Source organism: Bos grunniens, chromosome 27 (genome assembly GCF_055505025.1).
Source record: "Bos grunniens cultivar Pamir isolate PY7600 chromosome 27, Bosgru_T2T1.0, whole genome shotgun sequence".
Classification (NCBI taxonomy): Eukaryota; Metazoa; Chordata; class Mammalia; order Artiodactyla; family Bovidae; genus Bos; species Bos grunniens.
Window position 1 is genome coordinate 16,110,182 of NC_141191.1, and position 20,337 is coordinate 16,130,518.

General features: G+C 44.4%; 1 protein-coding gene across 5 annotated transcripts in view; it reads left to right on the top strand.

The window, feature by feature from the left end:
• The window catches only part of TRAPPC11 (trafficking protein particle complex subunit 11), a 39,174-nt gene extending 35,479 nt beyond the window's left edge, over positions 1–3,695 (top strand). For 2 of the 5 annotated variants that reach the window (XR_015156106.1, XR_015156107.1), the window contains exons 29-31: positions 613–780; positions 2,150–2,304; positions 2,725–3,695. Coding sequence is in view for 3 of the 5 variants with exons in the window: in XM_086379914.1 (XP_086236040.1) it covers positions 613–780; positions 2,725–2,769 (213 nt within the window). In the remaining 2 variants the exon portion in view is untranslated. The remainder of the gene's footprint in view (positions 1–612; positions 781–2,149; positions 2,305–2,724) is intronic. The other 3 variants (XM_086379914.1, XM_086379916.1, XM_086379915.1) reach the window with 2 other exon arrangements.
• Positions 3,696–20,337: the final 16,642 nt, after the last annotated feature.

Consider the following 20,337-nt stretch of genomic DNA (forward strand, 5'->3'; position numbering starts at 1 on the left):
ATATTATCTCTGATGCATCACATACCTTTATGTATCATTTGCAAATGAGTAGGCTTTTCTTGATTGTCCTGATCTGTTTCACGTATTGACTTGAAAATAATTAAAGTACCGAAAATCTTACTAGATAGTGCTCTTTCCTTTTGCCCTGAAGGTACTTACCTTACCACAAAGGTAAAATCCCTAAGACAAAACACAGGAAACAACCAGCTCCTCTCACGTTGATGTAATGTTTGCAGAGATGCTCTTCTGCACGTTATCCTGTAGCGCACTGTGGCTGTAAAGCCTGCCTGGTCTGAGACACGGGAAGTGCTGAGCTGCCTAGTGTTTGCATTGTTAAGCAAGAACAGGTTGCCTTTTGCGTGTTGGTAGAAACTGAGAAACCATGCACGTGTTTGTATTACATTTGTTACCTGTGTGGTTCTGGCCTCATTAATTCAGCCCTACATTTTGGTGTCTGTCTAGAAGATGGAATAGGAGAGGGTGCAAATATTTCTCCAGAAGGATTTAAGTGTCTGATCATTTGCCAGAACTTGACAGGTAACAACATGTAGCTGTTGCGAGTTTATTTGATACATGGATTTGTTTATCTTTTTCTGTCACTTTGTGATTTAGATTCGATTACGTATCCTCCCCGGCACGGAACAGGAGATGTTATATAACTTCTACCCTCTGATGGCTGGGTACCAGCAGCTGCCGTCTCTCAACATCAACTTGCTCAGGTTTCCCAACTTCACGAATCAACTGCTCAGGCGCTTCATACCAACCAGTATTTTTGTAAAGGTAAGGTTTAGACATTTTCTGTTTTTTATTGTCTTGGAAACAAATGCAAGTAGATGTTTTTTCACATCAGTTGGTCAGTTCAGTTGCTCAGTTGTGTCTGATTCTTTGTGACCCCATGGACTGCAGCACTCCAGGCTTCGCTGTCCTTCACCAACTCCTGGAGCTTGCTCGAACTCATGTCCATCCATTCGGTGATGCCATCCAACCATCCCATCCTCTGTCGTCCCCTTCTTCTCCCACCTTAAATCTTTCCGAGCATCGGGGTCTTTTCAAATGAGTCAGTTCTTCTCATCAGGTGGCCAGAGTATTGGAGTTTCAGCTTCAGCATCTGTCCTTTCAATGAATATTCAGAACTGATTTCCTTTAGGATGGACTGGTTGGATCTCCTTTCAGCCCAAGGGACTTTAAAGAGTCTTCTCCAACACCACAGTTTTTTCACGTAAATGTCACTAAATAGTATTTTGAGACTAGCAATTTTAGTATCTTGACTGTTACTATAAATTTGGCAATATTGCTATTTGTTTCTTATTAAGTTATTATCAATTTTTTATTTTCTATTTTATAGATTTTTTTCTTAGATCTAATTTTAAAGGTTTTTATTCCTTTGGGCAAATGAAGATTTATCTTGATGGCATCCTTAAACATGTGTTTCCTTTGGCTTAGTAAAATATATTTCTATTTTTGTTTTTCTTTTTAAAAATTTTTATTTTACTTTATAATTTATTTTTTAGAAATATATTTTAAAGTTTTAGTTAATTTGTAACTAGTTTTTAATCAAAATGGATTAATTTTCTGAATACAATCCCTGAACTTTTCTGATTCTAATAACTATGTAGTGCTACTGGATTTGGATCTTTTCTAAAAATGATCACCCGTCAGAAACTATACTCGGGTTTAACGTTTTGATTGTTTTAAACAGTGATATGATTTCCAGGTTCCTGTTCTTTGACTGACCTAGTCTTCCGTTCATTCCATTCCTGCACTGAGCTTCAGTTGCCTTCCTCACACATGCATGCGTGTGTACCTACATGTATGAAACCTCCCAGCCACAGAACAGAGCAGGAGACCCCCTTCCCAGCCTCAGGGAACCCCCAGAACCGTCGGCTTAAATCACAGCCATCGGCCTGTGGTGCTGCGGTTCTAACGCTGGTCAGTCGCCTCTCCTGCTCTCCCCACAAAGGTCCGCTTTTAAAGTCCGTCAGCGCAGTAAAGTCATTTGCAGGAATCTTATTCTTTTAACTACTTGATGACTCTCTGGGGTGTTGTCAGACTTTCTGACTTGTCAGAAATTTTACGCCTAAAAGCAGTCACGATATCTTTTATTGACTCAGCTTTTCCTCTTCTGATGTCACATTTTAAATTTTTTCAGTCAGTGAACTTCGAGAAAAGGGCATTCTGCGTTTACCCGCCACTTCAGTCCTCGCAGTATTTGTAGTTATGCACCGTAGAGTTCACGATGCATCACTCTTTCCCAAACAGGAGAAGGGGAGCCCTTGAGGCCCAAGGAGCTTGCTGGCAGCGCAGGTTTGTGGCCTGCTTAAAGCTCGGGACACAGGCTGAGCACGAGAGGGAGGGTAAAGCTTTCCCTCTCTAGCAGGAGTGGTGGCCAGGCGCCCTGTCACACACGGTGCACTGACGGGTGGGTGGCGGCTGCAGGCTAGGGGGCGAGGGGCTCCACGGGCAGAGGATGTGCTGCGCTGGTGAGCTTGCCACTAGGAACAGAGGGAGCGGGCCGCACGGAGGCTGCGAGGTTACCGTCCCCAGGCTCACCTGGCGAGAGAAGGTGGGGGAAAGGAGACAGATGAACATAATCTTGTTTGGAAACTTGCACACGTTTATTCTGTGTCTGTGAAACAGTTCCAAGTACTTGCAGACCCTCTCCAGTTAACAGCGCTTCTGTGGTCATTCTTACCTTGCAAACCCTCCTTGTTTTCCCCTCCGAAGCCACAGGGCCGGCTCATGGATGACGCCTCCATCGCGGCTGCGTGAGATTCAGGACGGGCCTCAGCCATTCTCAGGGAGAAACTGGGCAGAACTTTGTGATTGTTTCCTGGTGAGCTGTACTTGATCATGGTACAGGTTAATCTTCTCTATTTTTTAACGGATGTTACACCAAGTCTTCAGAGGAAGTCATGCTAAAATATTAGGAAAATCTTCTAGTTTGACTAATAAATATTTGAAATCTGTCAGCGTGACGTGAAAGGGTGTTAACCCTTTGTTTTTGTTGAAAGTCATTTTGTGGACACGGGCATCTTCACAGTAATGGGGTTTTGTATGTGCAGTAGCTGAGGAAAGTTAAGTCTCTGAAATACTCCTGGACAAGGGGAGCCGTGCACCAGTGTCTGCCCCGGAAAGCTGGGAACCCCCGTGGGTGTCTTTGAGAGTTGGCTAAACCAGAGATAGAATAAATCTGTTCTCATGCATCTAACGTATGTTCAGAGTCCATACACAGGAACCAGAAAGCAGTCACGGGACTGACAGAGACAACTTCCAAAAAGTTTTAATGAAAGCAGTTTAAGATGTCTAAAAAAAAAATAACCTTTGCTTACCACCAAAACATTTCAGATAGGTTCAGCTTGCTTGGTTCATTTATGAAGCAGGTTCATAAACCAGATCCTCACCTGTCAGGATCTGAACTGCAAGATGCTAAGCATAATCTCCTAAACTGAAAGTTTTAGAGAAAGATGAAAGGTCTAAATCTAAAGTTCTAGAGCTTTTAGTTATGTTGTGTAGGTTGAAAAGAACTGTTTAAAACTTTTGAAAATTCATGTACATAAAAAAACATATTGTGAAAATCCTCTGTTAAAATATCTTAATTTAAAACTCCCCTGTTGTCCAGAAATTTTTATTATTTAAAAGTATAGGAGTTGTAAAAAGGAAAAGAATGATGTAAATAAATAACTTTCTCTTTCAGACATGCTTGTGTGTACCTTTTATTTATTTTGAGCTTGTTGGATAGCTTCTCTGTGGAGCGGCTTTTGCTGGCTAACACCATTGCAGAAGTGTGTGTGGTGGGGGGGGTGTTCCGGAGCCAGGGGCTGTGATGCGCTGGGGGGATCTGAGCTCCCTGTTGTCCCTGCCGCTCAGGTGGAGACCACAGGAGCTTGTCGGATCGTCCCAGGGCCAAGTCCCAGCTCTGGTGACTTTGTTCACATTGCCCTTTGTGTGTCTCAGCTTCTTACCTGGAAGACATGGATGATATGAGGATAATAAAAATTAAAAACACAAGAGGGACTGTAAACAAAAATGCCATGAAGTAATGTCTTCTCTGTGCTCTTTTATTTTATATCCTACTCTGTTCTGTTAAAAGATGTTCCTGGTGTAACGAATTGATTTCATGACTCACTAACAGGATGTAACCTGCAGTTTGAAAAATTCAAAGGTGCATCTGATGCCGTACTCACATAATAAACGTCTCCTGTGTGTACACTGCCATTGTCAGACACGAAGTACCCAGGGCATGTTAGGACACATGGATCTCTGGCATTCACTTTAGCATCACTAGCCTTGATGTCAGTGTGATCTCTGTGAGTGCAAATACACCACATAAATTGGCCTGCGCTTTCCCTCAGTAGCATAATCCTTTCTCAACCAGGAATCCTCCATGTCGTTCATTTTACTGCAAATGTATTCCATTTACTTATTTTAAATTATAGCAAATTTTAATTCAGAAATACATGAAATAGTGATCTTGCCTGGGTTCCCCAGACAGAGATATCACAGCATTGCAGGAGCCGTTGACTCACTGAGGTTACAAGTGTCCAGAAGGACCGCGGAGCCTTTCCCTTGGAGCCTCTGCTTCAGCCACAGCCCCTGTGTCCCTCCTGAGAGGCTCCTGTCTCCTCTCTGAGTCCTGTGTCACCATTTGGGTCTCACTACTACTCCTTACCAGTACTATGCACCACTCAGGGGGACACATTTTTAAATAAAGCATTTAAAACTTGGCCTTTGGGGGAGTGACTAAAGTTTGCTTTTTGATTCTTGAAAGTAAGCACTGGTTTTTAATCAGTGTGGAGTGTTACCAAGAGGATGGGGACGGTAATGTCTTTGGAATAAAAAAAATTTCCAGTTTGCTTCATTTTATATTTTTATGATCCTAAAATTACAACTTCAACTCAGTTTTCCTCATGAAGTGTTAGGTTCCTTATCTTTGAATTCTTCTTTTTAAGGGACTGTATGGGATCATGGGATCATGGCTCTTAGATGGATTTTTTTTTTTTTTTAATGTCTTCAGCTTACTTGAAAAAAAGATTCTTTTGTTCTCATTCAGTCATTTCTTTCATGGCCCATTCATAACTCCACCCAGAATATGAAAAGCCTCTCTTCTTGATGCTGTCCCTAACAATAGCTCTGAAGAATTCTGAGCTGTAATTTCCACATTGGCATTGCAAAGAAAGAGGGGGTGCTTTCAAGGAAGAAACAAGTGGGAAAGCTAAACTCACTCTTTCAATGAGGAGCGCCGATGTGGTCTCCACATGTACCTTTCTGAAGCTTCCTCTCTTGACCTAAAACCCCAGAAAAGGCACCAAAAGTGTCCCAACTCCTTGTACTTTTTACACTAGGTAAGAAAAAAAATGCTTAAGATGGATTGTGTTATTTACCGGTTGAGAGAATAGATGGTAACGACTGTAATTTTCAGGAAGCGACATTGGTGATTAGAGATTGTTGAATGAGTATGTGATAGCAAACAGAAATGTGACTTGCTCTTGCTGTGCATTTGTGTTCTGAAACATTTCCAACAAGGGATACTCAAGCCATCCTTTGATGAGTGAGCCCCGTCGCCACCATCGTCTTTGTACTTAAGTCAACGATGCCATTCTCAGACAGCTACTGAAGGGCTGCATACAATTCGCCAAACGAGTGTAAAGCCCCGTGTTTTCACGCACGAGAAAAGAAATTCTTGGCTTAAGTATGTTCAAGTTCTCTTCCAAGGTCAAATTGGTGAGAAACTTTCCCTTCCACTCAATTTACTTGCACCTGAGAGCGAAAGAGACAGTGTTCACCGGGCCTTTTGTGTCTGCTTTCTGAAGCGTGTTTTACCAGAGTCAGCCCTGCCAGGCACGCCTGCGTTTCCGGTGACATGTACCATGCAAATGATAGGTTGAGCCATGCTTTAAATTCTAGTTTCTCCCCAGTCGTTCAGAGAATGCAAAACTCATAGCCACCTTGCAGCTGGTTTCTCATTTATGGAAAACACTTCTCAAATGTATCAGCCTGCCTGGCATGTGAGAACTTGGAAATGATAACCTTTATTAGGTTGGCCAGGATAACAAACATAAACCATGTATGTTTCCCAAATGATAATTGCCAGTATTTATTGAGGGCTACCAGTCCATTCTAAAGGAGATTAATCCTGGTTGTTCTTTGGAAGGAATGATGCTAAAGCTGAAACTCTAGTACTTTGGCCACCTCATGCGAAGAGTTGACTCATTGGAAAAGACTCTGATGCTGGGAGGGATTGGGGGCAGGAAGAAAAGGGGACGACAGAGGATGAGATGGTTGGATGACATCACCAACTCCGTGGAGTCATGTGAACTCCGGGAGTTGGTGATGGACAGGGAGGCCTGGCGTGCTGCGATTCATGGGGTCACAAAGAGTCGGACACGACTGAGCAACTGAATTGAACTGAACAGAGTACCAGGTGATCTTTGGTCTTAACCTCATTTGTTTAATACTCAAAAAAGCCCACTGTGGAGTAGATACTATTATTATCATCCCCATTTTAAAGATGTGGAAGCAGGCACAGAGAAGGTAACTTGCCCGACGTTCTGGTTATCACTGCACAGCAAATCATCCCAGTACTTGGTGGCCCAACACAACAATCATTTTTTATGGTGTCAGTGGGTCAGGAATTGAGGAAGGGCTTGTCTGGGCAGTTCTGGTTTGGGCTCACTCATGCAGCTGTTCGTTTGACAGTGGGTGAAGGAGGAAATAGGAGGGTGAGAACAAGGAGGCTGCAGCCGCATGGGGTTAGCCAGGCGTCTCTCCGTGTAGTCTCAGGACCTTTGCAGGCGGTCTTTGGGCTTCCTCACAGCATGACGGTCTCAGAACGCTTGGCTGCTCCCATGGCGGCACAGAGCTCTGGTGTGGCTGGTGCAGCCAGGAAGACAGAAGCCTCATTCCCTTCCACGGCCTGGCCTTGGGTAGCACAGAACGTCGCTTCCACAATGCTCACAGGCCCATCCACCTTTAAGAGGAGGGAACGTGAACCCTGCCTCTTGCTGGGGAAATGGTCACATCCTAGAAGAATAGCGGGGACAGGAGAGCTCACTGCAATCTTTGGAAAATGCAACCTGTCTTAGCCAATGACATGACACGTGGTGGAAGAGCTGGGTTTCAAATCAAGGCCCTCTGCCTGCAGCGGAGAAGGCAATGGCACCCCACTCCAGTACTCTTGCCTGGAAAATCCCATGGACGGAGGAGCCTGGTAGGCTGCGGTCCATGGGGTTGCTAAGAGTCAGACACGATTAAGCGACTTCACTTTTCACTTTTCACTTTCATGCATTGGAGAAGGAAGTGGCAACCCACTCCAGAATTCTTGCCTGGAGAATCCTAGGGACAGGGGAGCCTGGTGGGCTGCCGTCTCTGGGGTCACACAGAGTCAGAGATGACTGAAGCAACTTAGCAGCAGCAGCAGCAGCCTGCAGAGCCCACTTGCTGAACCTCCACGCTACGCAGCCACCGCTTTAAGGCTGCCCGTGTTTGCTCCTAAACAAATGAGCTTTGGCTAAATACGGGTTTGATGACTGAGGCATTGCGCACTCTGTGACTGAGACCTATTCTTAAGTCTATGGCAGCAACGCTGTTGCCCTTAATTACACATTGACTTCCAAGTGTTCAGAGTGCTTGCCATGAGCCAGTTTCTGTGTCAGCAGCTAAAGCATAAAGGAATCTTCTTCCTGAGGACCGCCAGTCCAGCACGAGTTGCTGCCATGCGATGAATGCAATAGAAGTGGGCACAAGACCGGTGAACTGATGAGATGTGTGGGAATGGCTTTAAAATGCTCCAGAAAACAACATCAAAAACTGGAAGACAGCCTAGGTCAGCAAGAAGTAGATGAAACAAGATCTGAAAATCGTTGATCATTCTTTAAAGCAGGTAAAGAGTGCCTGGGGGCTGTACTTTTGGATATGTCTGCAATTTTCCATGATAAAAAAATTCATAGAAGATTCAAGGTAGAGAGGAAGCCCAGTGGAGGTGATTATAGGGTGTGAGTGAGGAAGCAACCGAGAGGAGGGGCTGACTCCTGGAGTGACACAGGAGTGGCTTCCATGTCCCTAATGAAACTACTGGGAGTTTTTCCTGTAGGGAATGCATTTCCATCGCCCCTGAACCAACAATGTTACGGGAGCTGGGTTTTGGGAACATAAAAGTTTGTAAGGTGACGAAGGGGTGCTGGCTGGTGTCGGCTCCTGCCCACCTCCTCGCATGCCAAGCTCTCTCAGTGTAGACAGGCTGGCTTTGTTTTCCCTACCCGAGAGGTTCGCAATCAGTGATAAGAGAATTAGGGGAGGAATGAAACTCTGAAAACTGAAAGAATGCTCGCTGCTCTTCAGCACTGTTGCTTCTGGAGAGCAGGGCTTTTTCTGTTAGAATTTGATAATTTTGAACAAAGTCTGTCATCTTGTTAGTTGTAGAATGCTCTCATTAGAGTATTGAAGAGTTGTAGCTTGAAAAATGTTTGACCCTGGGTGATAATGAAAAACCGTAGTCTCCACAAAGGACTGAATCCCAAATACCCAACTTACCAGGAAACAGTAGGGAGCCCTACATTCAAGATGTGTTTAAATATTGTTTAAACACAGGATAGCTCATGTGTGTATCAGAGGTGTTAGTGCCTACAAGTTGTTCAGACTACGTTTACAATATTTTCTCTGCTTGTAATTCCTACCACTTAATTCATTTTATTCTTTCATAGAGAAAATTTCCAAACATATACAAGAGAAGAGGCTATAATACACCTCCATGCTTCTACTCAGCTCTGTAACCATTAATACTTTGCTCTCTACTGTCTACATAGCACTGGACCCACATCTATCCCCCTATTAAATAATTTCACCCATAAATAAAAGGACTTAAAAAACATACAATGCAATAATATTATTACATCTAATAAGTTGCCAATAATTCCTTCAGTTCAGTTCAGTTCAGTTCAGTTGCTCAGTTGTGTCCGACTCTTTGCGACCCCATGAATCCCAGCACGCCAGGCCTCCCTGTCCATCACCAACTCCCGGAGTTCACTCAGACTCAAGTCCATCGAGTCAGTGATGCCATCCAGCCATCTCATCCTCTGTCGTCCCCTTCTCCTCCTGCCCCCAATCCCTCCCAGCATCAGAGTCTTTTCCAATGAGTCACCTCTTCGCATGAGGTGGCCAAAGTACTGGAGTTTCAGCTTTAGCATCAGTCCTTCCAAAGAAATCCCAGGGCTGATCTCCTTCAGAATGGACTGGTTGGATCTCCTTGCAGTCCAAGGCACTCTCAAGAGTCTTCTCCAACACCACAGTTCAAAAGCATCAATTCTTCAGTGCTCAGCTTTCTTCACAGTCCAACTCTCACATCCATACATGACCACTGGAAAAACCATAGCCACTGGTTGAGTAGACGGACCTTTGTTGGCAAAGTAATGTCTCTGCTTTTGAATATGCTATCTAGGTTGGTCATAACTTACCTTCCAAGGAGTAAGCGTCTTTTAATTTCATGGCTGCAGTCACTTTGCTGCTGCTAAGTCGCTTCAGTTGTGTCCGACTCTGTGTGACCCCATAGACAGCAGCCTACCAGGCTCTGCTGTCCCTGGGATTCTCCAGGCAGTCACTTTAGAAGTTGCCTAATATACAACATATGTTCAATTTTCCCTAATGGACTAAGCAGTCTTTTTAGAGTTGGTTTGTTTCAATCAGCATCCTAACAAGGTCAATCATTATGTTTAATTATGCCCCAAGGCTTTTTCGAGCGTCATTTACTGTAACAGTCCCTTCCCCACTTCTATGCCTTATCATTGACCTGTGGAAGAAACGGGATCAGTGTCTTGTAAAGTCCACACCCTGGTGTTGGCTGGTTGCTTCCCACGGTGTCATTGGGCTTGTTTCTCTCTTCCCTGGATTTCCTGTGGACTACGAGTTAGGGTTTAAAGCCTGCCTGAGTCCCTCTCTACCTACCTTGCCCCATTTTTTTTTTTAAAGAATGTCTCACAGTTGATTTGCTGCATATCTATTGCCACACAGACCTGATTGCCTCACTTTTAGTGATGCTAAAATGGATCAGTGGGCTTACAGGATGACGGCCTAATCCCTTCATTATGAGGTTCAGCTAAACATCCATCAATGGCAATTGTCTGAATCAGTCACTTAATTAGAAGTTGCAAAATATAATTTTAATATACTGGCCTGCATTTATTGGCTAGAATTATGCTGTTGAGAAGCATTCTTCCCCACTCACCTACTAGGTCTATGTAATTACTCTAATAAATAGTTCCTATAGGAAAGAAAGAATTTTTAATAACTTGATTCTTTCTCTTTATAATTTTCAGGGTAATGAGAGATACCTTAACTAACTCTTTGTTAACCAAGAACTTTGGTTTTTGTTTTGGTTTACTGGTCCTCTCCTTTTCTCCTTTCTTCTTATGAAATAATCACGTAAATGAAAGACTGCAAAACAGGGGAGTTGGTGCGAGGACTTTCTGACATTTTGGTGGCTTTATCACCTTCTCTATAGGGACACCCAGTGCCCTCCATCTGGCTTCATCTGAACAGAGGGATTCTTTTTTTTTTTTTTAACTTTATTTCATTTTGGCTATGCTGGGTCTTCTTGCGGTGCCTGGGCTTCTCTGGTTACTGGGCATGGGCTCCAGAGTGTGGGGTCAGTAGCAGTGCATGGGTTAGTTGCCCCATGGCATGTGGGGTCTTAGTTCCCTGACCAGGGATGCAATCCATGTCCCCAGTCTTGGAAGGCAGATTCTTAACCACTGGACCACCAGGGAGGTCCCCAGAGGGATTCTTACGCCTATGTTTACCCCTGTAAAGCCTCTGCTTTGAAAAGAAATTTGACAAGGAATCTTCAGCTGTAAGAATGAGACCAACAAGAAAACTTCTATAAACTTTTGTCAGACAATCACTTCTGCAAACCTGGGCCAACCACACACTACAAATCAATATTACAGAGGTTCCAAGTGATTCCCTAGAGGAATTAGTGCAAGAACCTGATACAGAGGAAAGATTCAATGATGTTTAATAAATGGATTTTCTATGAATTCTTTGAAAACCGATTATCACAGCATGGTGGCTCTTTCAACACAGATGCAGATACTGTTAAAAAATTATTTGGGATACTTGTTAATGACAGTTAGCCAGACTTATTCAAGAGAGGCTATTGCAAAGGGGTTTTGTGGGGGAGTGAGATCAGATTCAACTCTGACAGAGATGAGTGTGGGTTTGAAGGCAAAGAGCCGGTGGGCATCAGTGGATGGGAAATCTGTTGTTTAGTTACTCTGTCATGTCCTACTCTTTGTGACCCCATGGACTGTAGCCCACCAGTCTCCTCTGTCCATGGGATTTCCCAGGCAAGAATACTGGAGTGGGTTGCTATTTCCTTCTCCAGGGGATCTTCCCAACCCAGCCATCGAACCCTCATCTCCTGCATTGGCTGGTGGATCCTTTAACACTGAGCCACCTGGGGAAATTTTTTTTATTGCTGAGGCAAACCCTAGGGGGTAAGAGGAATTTTTGCTAGACCAACTCAACAGAATGCCTGCTGAAGGCAGCAGAGATGGTCAGGTACCAAGGTGGGGAATTCCTCCTGATTTAGCAGGATTCTTGCCCAAACTGGATTCTCCACAGACAGGCAGAGAAGCCCAAGTTGGACCTGGTTGAGCAGAGGTGCCCAGAGGAGCCTGACTAAAGTTTGGTCAAAGGAGGGGTAGGTGCCCATGCCCACTTACAACCATTAACCACGATGTTTTATTTTTCAGGTTAATCATTCTTCGTCTATCAGGTAGTAGAGTATTTGCTGTTTTCAAAGTCAAGTGTGTCTGAGCGGGTTGGGCAAGCTGAACCTTTCTTTTCAAGTGTTGCCACCTGCTGCCTCCCAGAAGATGAAACCAGGGCCGCCCCTTGCGAGAGGCTCAGTGCATGAACAATGCTAGCTCAGGACGCAGGAGGACGGTTGTCGCATGACTGACTCCGAGTTCTTCGAAGCAGAAAGAAATTTCCAAAGTGGTTAGACAGGCTGGGTGACTTCAGGACAAGGCGCCTTTATGTTTTAAAATCGGAACCCAGCTGTGAAGAGCCAGCGAAAAGGTTTTCTTGTACCTGCTGGGATGACCTGCAGAAACCCTGGCTGGGAGCGTGAGCGCGGACTCCGCACGCACGCACGCACGCACGCAGGCTCCCCTCCACTGCACCCCGGGTCCCCGCGTCCCCGGGTCCACTGCACACCCGGGTCCCCCCATCCCTGGGTCCCTGCACCCCCAGGTCCACTGAACCCCTGGTCCCGCGTCCCCCATCCCCGGGTCCCCGCACCCCCGGGTCCCTGCCTCCCCCGCAGCGCGCGCTGAAGGGATGCGAGGATGCAGCTAAAGGGATGCCACCGCTGCAGCGGCAACCAGGCTGGGCTCCAGCGTGAGGACCCCTAGTGCATCTTAGACGGAAGTTCACCCTAGTGGGATCACCCCTGGCTTGAACATGGTGCAGCCTCTTCCAGAAAGCCGGCCCTGCTGCTACGCTGAGAGAGGCCCCTGGGGGCGTTTTCAAAGTGAATGCAAAAAGGCTTCTAAGGATTTTGCCAAGCCCATGTAGGGTGTGGAGCCCTATTAAATCTACCTTTTCTTTCCAGGAGGAGGTATCATAGTCGAGAAAGACAGAGGTTGTGTCCAGTTTAGAACCTCCAGGCTACCCGCAGATGTAGGGACCGAGTGTCCTAACACCCTGGCCTTCCCGAGCTCCCAGCTCACCCCCTCCCGCTTCAGATGCTGATAGAAGAGTGGAGAAGCTCTGTGTCCAGAAGGCAGGCGGCTAGTATCTGAACCGGGTGTCAGCTGCAAACTGGCATTTGCCGTGGGGGGTCGCCATCTCCCTCTACAAGGATTAAATCACGTGCTACTGCTGACCTCCGACACCCCCGAAGGGCCGAGGGAGGAGAGCAGAAAGGAGGCACTCTGTGTTTGGGGTGAACTGGAAGGACAGGTCTTCAGAGAGTTAGCTATGCTCAGGAACTAATTTTATGAGCCCAATTCTTGTATCTCCTCATATCTAGAAAAGCACTAAAATCCTTCATGGTGACGACTGTTTCTCGTGACCTAGCAAAGCTTCACGAGACTAGTAGAAACCTTCTGGAAAAAATATGTGCTTGATTACATGTATTCCCCTGCACCAAAATCACATATATACTGACCTTTCCCCCCTGCCTCTTTGGAGCTGTCTCCCAGAGCTATCTGAGGCGCCGTCTCCAGTCTGCAGTCCTCATTTTGCCCCAATTATAACTGAACTGGCAGCTCTCATGTTGTGCATCTTTTTTCAGTCAACAGAGGCCAGGGGAGGAGGGCAGCGGACACAGGTGCCTCAGGAATGTTCCCTCTCGGAAGGGAGCGTGGCCTGCATTGCAGACGCCAGCACAGCTACACTCAGGTCCCGCCTGCATTCTCTCTTTTCCTGTTTGGTTTGGCAGATCTGCAGAGCTCTCAGTGGGGCCTGAACCCTCACGGACAAGTCTTTCTTTGTTAGAAGGGCCCTCCTCCCTGGTGAAATCACCTTTATCCAGATACATAGGTCTGATCAAAGGGAAATACTTTAATAACACGGAAAATGGTTGCTGTTATAGTGTTGTGGGGCGGCGGGGCGGAGGGAGGTGGGGGGAAGCAAGTTCCAAAACGGTGTGTGATCTGATCTTGTTTTGTCAAACACCACAAAAATACAAATACATACTCAAAGGAAAAACACCAGAAGTATATGCATCAAATTCTACTTTTGGCTTATTGGATGATAGGTGATTTTAATTTTCTTAATCTTACCTATCTGTTCTACAGTGATTTCAACAGTAGACATGGTTTTTTCCTAATCAGAAAAAAAAAGAAAAATTTTATCAAACAAACAAAAAGACAGTGTCACAGGCCCAGTGGGAAGAGAGTCCATGGGTGGGCACACCTGGTGATACTTTACCAATATACCCACGAGAAGCACCCGTGTAGATTGCTGGAGACACTCTATCTCGTAGAAGATACAGATCGGTTCCTGTTTTGTGGCCACTCGAGGAAGAAGCAGATGAACCCCCACTGCTGTTATAACCACGATGCTTTTCTCTTACCCAGAAGATTCCTCAGGATATTGGTGACTCTGATCTGTTGCTTGGCAACATGTTCATTGAATTGGTTCTCTTCCAATTTCCAATCCTCTGTGGCTGGGGAACTTCTCTGTCATGCCTCAGCTTTTGGGCTGTAGGAGGCAGGTCTCGATTTAGGTCACTGACCTTGGGGACGATGTCAAAGGGATCCAAAGAGCTGCGAAGTCTTAACTAAAGGGGACCCAATAGCTTCCTTTTTGCCATAGCACCCTAAATGGGCCTTCCAGCAGAACCACAAGAATGTAAGTGCCCAAAAGACAGGTTTTATTCCCTGCGCCGTCTCTCACTTCTAGAACTATTCCCGACACATTAGAAGGAACTGGTAAATATTGATATCAATAAATATAGCGATGAACTGTAGACTTACTATTTGAAAACCTCTCAGGTGTTCAGATTTCTCTTTCCTTTACTTTCTTAGTTCTTATCCTTTCTCCCTCTTCTTTTCTTCTCACTTTTACAATCTATCAGGAGAACTCCTTCCTTACCCACCCCATGCCCATTTGTCATTTCCTCACTACCAATCCAGTTATTTACTAAAAATGACAACGAAACCCACAGGCCACAGCTGTTGTCTGGCCCCTCGAAACTTCCAAGTCCCACCCAACAAAGTCTTGAGACCTGGGAAAGCCAAAACCAAAACTCAAGCGTTTTCAGCTGTGCCCGGTATTCTTGTTTCCAGCTCCTTGTAAACGTGAGGGTGACTGGAACGCTGGTATCCCCACACGAGGGATGCCAATGACTTTTGTCAAAACGTGAGAAGGAGGGACTTCCCTGGTGGTCCAGTGGCTAAGCTCCCAGAGGGAGCAGAGGGTCTGGGTTTGATTCCTGGTCAGGGAACTGGATCTCGCATGCTGCTGCTAGGACCCAGGGCAGGCAAATAAATAAATAAATACTATTTTTAAAGTGTGAGAAGGAGAAGCTGTATCAGACACTGCAGGCTGAGGGCCAGTGTAATTTGTGTAATTCGGGAGCCACAGGCACTGGACCCTGTTTCCCTTTGCAAAATCCCCTTGTCTCTCTCCAAGCTGGGTTTCTGTGTCCTGAGCCCCAGTGAAAGCTCTAGAAAATGCTATCTCTGGGGAAGAGGTGGGGAGGTGGGACTCATCTGCAAAGGTAAATAAAATATGAGGCCAGTTGTAATGATATTTTGATTTTTTTAAAAATCTCTTCAAAAACTCTGTATGGCATTTTCATCATCATAAAAATAAGAACAGAGTCATCTGCCCGAGGATTAAATAAAGCAGGACAGTCTTAGGAGGAGCTGGACCAAGGCCGCTGCAAATGTCACTCTCTCTCCCTCCTGCTGCCTGCTGTTCTTGTGCTTATGTCTTTGGGACCCCGATTTGTAAGAAAACTGCGTGTGTGCCTGCTAAATTGCTTCAGTTGTGTTCGACTGTTTGCAACCCTATGGACTGTAGCCCGCCAGGCTACTGGGATTCTCCAGGCAAGAACACTGGAGTGGGTTGCCATGCCCTCTTCCAGGGAACCTTCCCAACCCAGGGATCAAACCCGCGTTTCTTAAGTCTCCTGCATTGGCAGGTGGGTTCTTTTACCACTAGCGCCACCTGGGAAGCCCAAGAAAATTGTATTTCCTGCATTTGGGATCCTGGTCTGCTCCCTACTGACGTAAGAAATGGGAAGAGGCGTGGTCAGGCGGCCATGTTGCCCAGCTCTGTCCACACTGAATTTTGTGACTGGTGGGTCCTAGAGCTATGCACTCTGAATGGTCTAGAAGGAGAGAGGCTGGGGCCAGTGAGTCTGAGCGTCACTGTGGGACATCCTGCTGGCCAGTGTCATTTCTCTATCTCAGTTAAAGTTCTCTGCGAGATTTTGCTAACTTACATTCTTTGCAGCAAAAATAGAGTGATTTAAAACTTTTTTCTCATTGAAATCAAGGCATCAGGATGTGAGTCATGGATACATAGAAACAGAACTTTTCACTGTCTGATATTTCCCTCTTGGAAACCCCAAAGAGGCACGGTTGTTGACAGCACATATTGATCATTCATTCTGATTTCTAGAGAACCTGGGCTAAGATAAGTTTATTCCAGAATACCTTTTCACTTAAATGAAAATTCTTCTTTGTCAAATTTTACCCAGACCATTCACTTTCTTATTACTATATTATTTTTAGTACCATTATACATGCAGAGCAGAAAACTTGGAAAATGCAGAAAAATATGAAGAACTCATAATCTCATTACCTAGTGATCAATACCTTGAACATCTTGGAGAATTTATTTCCAGTGTTTATTCTCTACATCAGGGAAGGTTATTTTCTGAATCATCTTGGTCCAAGGCAGCCAAACCTATTATTTTCAAACTATTTCTTATGCCTGGCAGCAGATCCATTTGCAAATTTTTACATGGGCAGCTTCAGCTGGAATAGTATAAAGTCACAGGTGTATTCTCATAAATTAATGGACATTCCTAAAGTACCTATCATGCTTTAAACATGTTAGTCATGGGTAGATTTTCTAAACACATGTAAACTTGTCTTTTTTTCTCTTCACATGCAGTGGCACTAATAATAAGCTCTCACAAGGATGCTCTGAGAACAATAAGGCATGGAGGAGGGCTGAGGTTGAATCACTATAAATAGGAATAGTCATGAGATTCAGTGGGGAGATGCTGGGCACTTAAATGTGTGTGTGCTTAATCAGTCCTGACTATTCTCGATTCCACGGACTGTAGCCATTTCTTCCTCCAGGAGATCTTCCCAACCAGGTTTTGCATTGCAGGCAGATTCTTTACTGTCTGAGCCACCAGGGAAGCCCAGGCACTTAAAGTGGTGATATCAAAATAAAGAATATTCATGCTGGTTTATTGGAAGTTAGACTAGTGTTTTGGGAGACTATGATGTCATTATTAATAGCAGACTTTGTGATCAGCTGATTCTGACTTTTCTCTTTATATGTTGTCTGACACTTGGGTATTATTTAACACTTTTAAGCCCCAGTTTTCTCATCTGAAACTTGAGACGAATAATAGATATCTTGCAGAATTGTTCATTTATTCAACTAGTATTTGCTCAATGCCAGTTATTCAACAAATATGCATGCGGTACTGTGCTAGTCTTTGGGGCACTTTGTAGATCATGTGCATTGTAAGAAATAATACAGAAAGATCTTGTGTGCTCTTTACTAGTGTCCCCAAAGGTTTTACTTAGGTAAACCTAAAGTACAATGTCACACCAGGACTTTGACGTTTTTGCAATCTGCCAATCTCATTCAGATTTCCCCAGCTATAACCAAGAATTGATGCTTTTGAACTGTGGTGTTGGAGAAGACTCTTGACAGTCCCTTGGACTGCAAGGAGATCCAACCAGTCCATTCTGAAGGAGATCAGCCCTGGGATTTCTTTGGAAGGACTGATGCTAAAGCTGAAACTCCAGTACTTTGGCCACCTCATGCGAAGAGGTGACTCATTGGAAAAGACTCTGATGCTGGGAGGGATTGGGGGCAGGAGGAGAAGGGGACGACAGAGGATGAGATGGCTGGATGGCATCACTGACTCGATGGATGTGAGTCTGAGTGAACTCCAGGAGTTGGTGATGGACAGGGAGGCCTGGCGTGCTGGGATTCATGGGGTCGCAAAGAGTTGGACACAACTGAGCGACTGAACTGAACTGAACTGAATGACCTCAAAATAAAAAGTTTAATTTAAAAAGTGCCCTGCTCAGAGCTAACCAATGTTTTAAAATCAAATAAGGGAAATTTGGATGATGAGGATGGTAGTCATGGTGACAGTGGTGATTATGATACTAATAATCATTTATTGAGAATCACTGCAAATTCCAAGAGGACTGAGGAGTATTTATACCCTAAAGATCAGCAAATACTACATGTCAAGTTGGTTTCTGAGTTTTGTTTGTTTTGGTGTTTTAGTTTTTAAACGTTTTAAACTGTTTTGAGAGCTGGCTCCTACACCCTCAGAACTCCGTTTTCTCTTCCCTTAGAGAAATTCCCTTAGAATTGCTAACCTATAAAGGCTGTGAGTAGGTTCAGCGGATAGTGCTGGTTCGGTCCTACCCAAACCACCAGAGTAAACCATGTCACCTAATTTTATCAAAAATACTGTTTGAGGATTGTTTAAATGTTGCTCTCCTATTGTGCTGATGGGGATTTGGAAATATTTATAAATGCTATTGCCCTGACTGAAAGCCCCCAGAAACGATATTATTGGGAATAACAATCTCCATGTCTTTATAACACAGTAATAATGTTATCATATCTTTATAGAAGCACTGTACAGTCTACATAGAGTTTTCACGTAATCTCCTTTGGAGAAAGATGGAGCAAAGATAATTTCATTTTGTAGGTGACAGAACAGGCCCGAGAAAGTCAAATGATTTATTCATTTGCAGGTGACGGGTGGCAGAGCTGGAATTTGAACTTGGGTTTTCTAACTCAAAGCTAGTGATTTGCGTTAAAGTGCAAATACATTTGCTAAAAATGTTTAAGTTGAGCTAATATGTGGTCAAAATCCAGGGCAGTGTTCAGATCATTGGCCTCTCATGGACTAAATATCCAAACATTTGACCAAATTGCCTAACTAGTCATCCTTGCCTGGTAATATCTCATTCTAGTTTGCCCACTTCGGGAAACTGTACTGCACTCTCCTGGACGCTCAAGTTTAAAAGGAAAAGTGGGGGCAAAGAGGTGTCCCCCCAACACGTGTGGTTCAGGAATGCCAGAATGTTGTCTTCTGTTTCCCTCATGCCCTCCCCAAAAATTCCTCCTGCTTCACTGGTGCCTGAAATTCTGTAATTTATTGTTTTGGCATAAACCCAGGAGAAAGGAAGAGACATAAATTTTTTCTTTTCTAGAGCTGACTATGTGCCAGGTACATTCTTATTTATTCTCCTCATCAATCTTATGCATTACCCTCTTTTATAAAAGAAGGAACTGAGGCTCAGAGAAGTTGAGTAATTTTTTCAGGGTCACAAAGCAGGTAAATAGAAGAGATTGTAACTGAACTGGAAGCAGGTTAACTCTAAAAGTGATAATTTATCTACTATTCTAGGCTAATGTTATGCTAATATGTATGCTCTACTACTGTATGAAGTTGGAGACAGAAATGACAACCCACTCCAGTACTCTTGCCTAGAAAATTCCACGGATGGAGGAGTCTGGTGAGCTACAGTCCATGGGATCGCAAAGAGTCAGACACGACTGAGCAACTTCACTTTCATTTTCACTATATGAAGTACTACGCTCACCAAACAGCATTTATTTCAAAAGCAACAGACTCTGAATTCATGGAATGAACCAGGGAGAAGAAGACCTTATTTTAGTTTTCTGGGGCTGTCAAAACTAAGTGTTACAAACCAAGTGGCTTTAAACCATGGACGTTTATAATCCTGCAGTTCTAGAGGCTGGAAGATTGTGATCAAGGTGTCATCAGGACCATGCGCTCTCAAAAGGCTCCAAGGAAGGGCCCTGCCTTGTTTCCTCTGAGCTTCTGCTCGTTGCTGGCAATTCTTGGGACTCCTTCACATGTGACAGCATAACTCCAACCTCAGCCTTGTCCCCATGAGGTCCTCTTTCCTTCCCGCCTTTGTTTCCAAATTCCCCTCTTCTTATAAGGACAGCCATCATGGGATTAGTTACCCCAATCCAGTAGAACCTCATCTCAACCTGATTAGATCTGCAAAAATTCTGTTTCAAAATAAGGTCACATTTACAGATTTTGGGTGATAGACATTTTGGGGAGACATGACTTAACCCAGTATAGACCTGAGCTTATCCGTATCTCTTGACAACTTGCTCTAGGTAGCCAAGAGACCATTTTTCTTTAACCCCTTTGGACAAAATATTTCCCAACATTTAAACATCAAATCTACTGATTCATCAGTTGTATTTTTTCGATAGATGTAGGCCATTCACTGCCTGTCACAAAGGTCTGTGATGGGGTTGGAAGGGTGGCTGAGCTCTCTGACGCTTGGGTTGGCTGTTTCGAGCTTACCCATTTTCTTTCCCTTTATTGTTATTGCTTGTCATTTCTTCTTGATGTTAGCATTTGTGGTTGTGTAAACCCTCTCTCACTTCTATCTTCTGAGAGTTGGAAAGCCAGAACTCCGAGTTCGCTATAACTGTAAAATTTAGCCTTATACAGACTTAATAACAAACCAAGGGGCTTCTCTCTCTCTCTTTTAAACTTTTTATTTTATATTGGCAGTGTAGCTGATTAACAATGTTGTGATAGTTTCAGGTGTACCGCAAAGT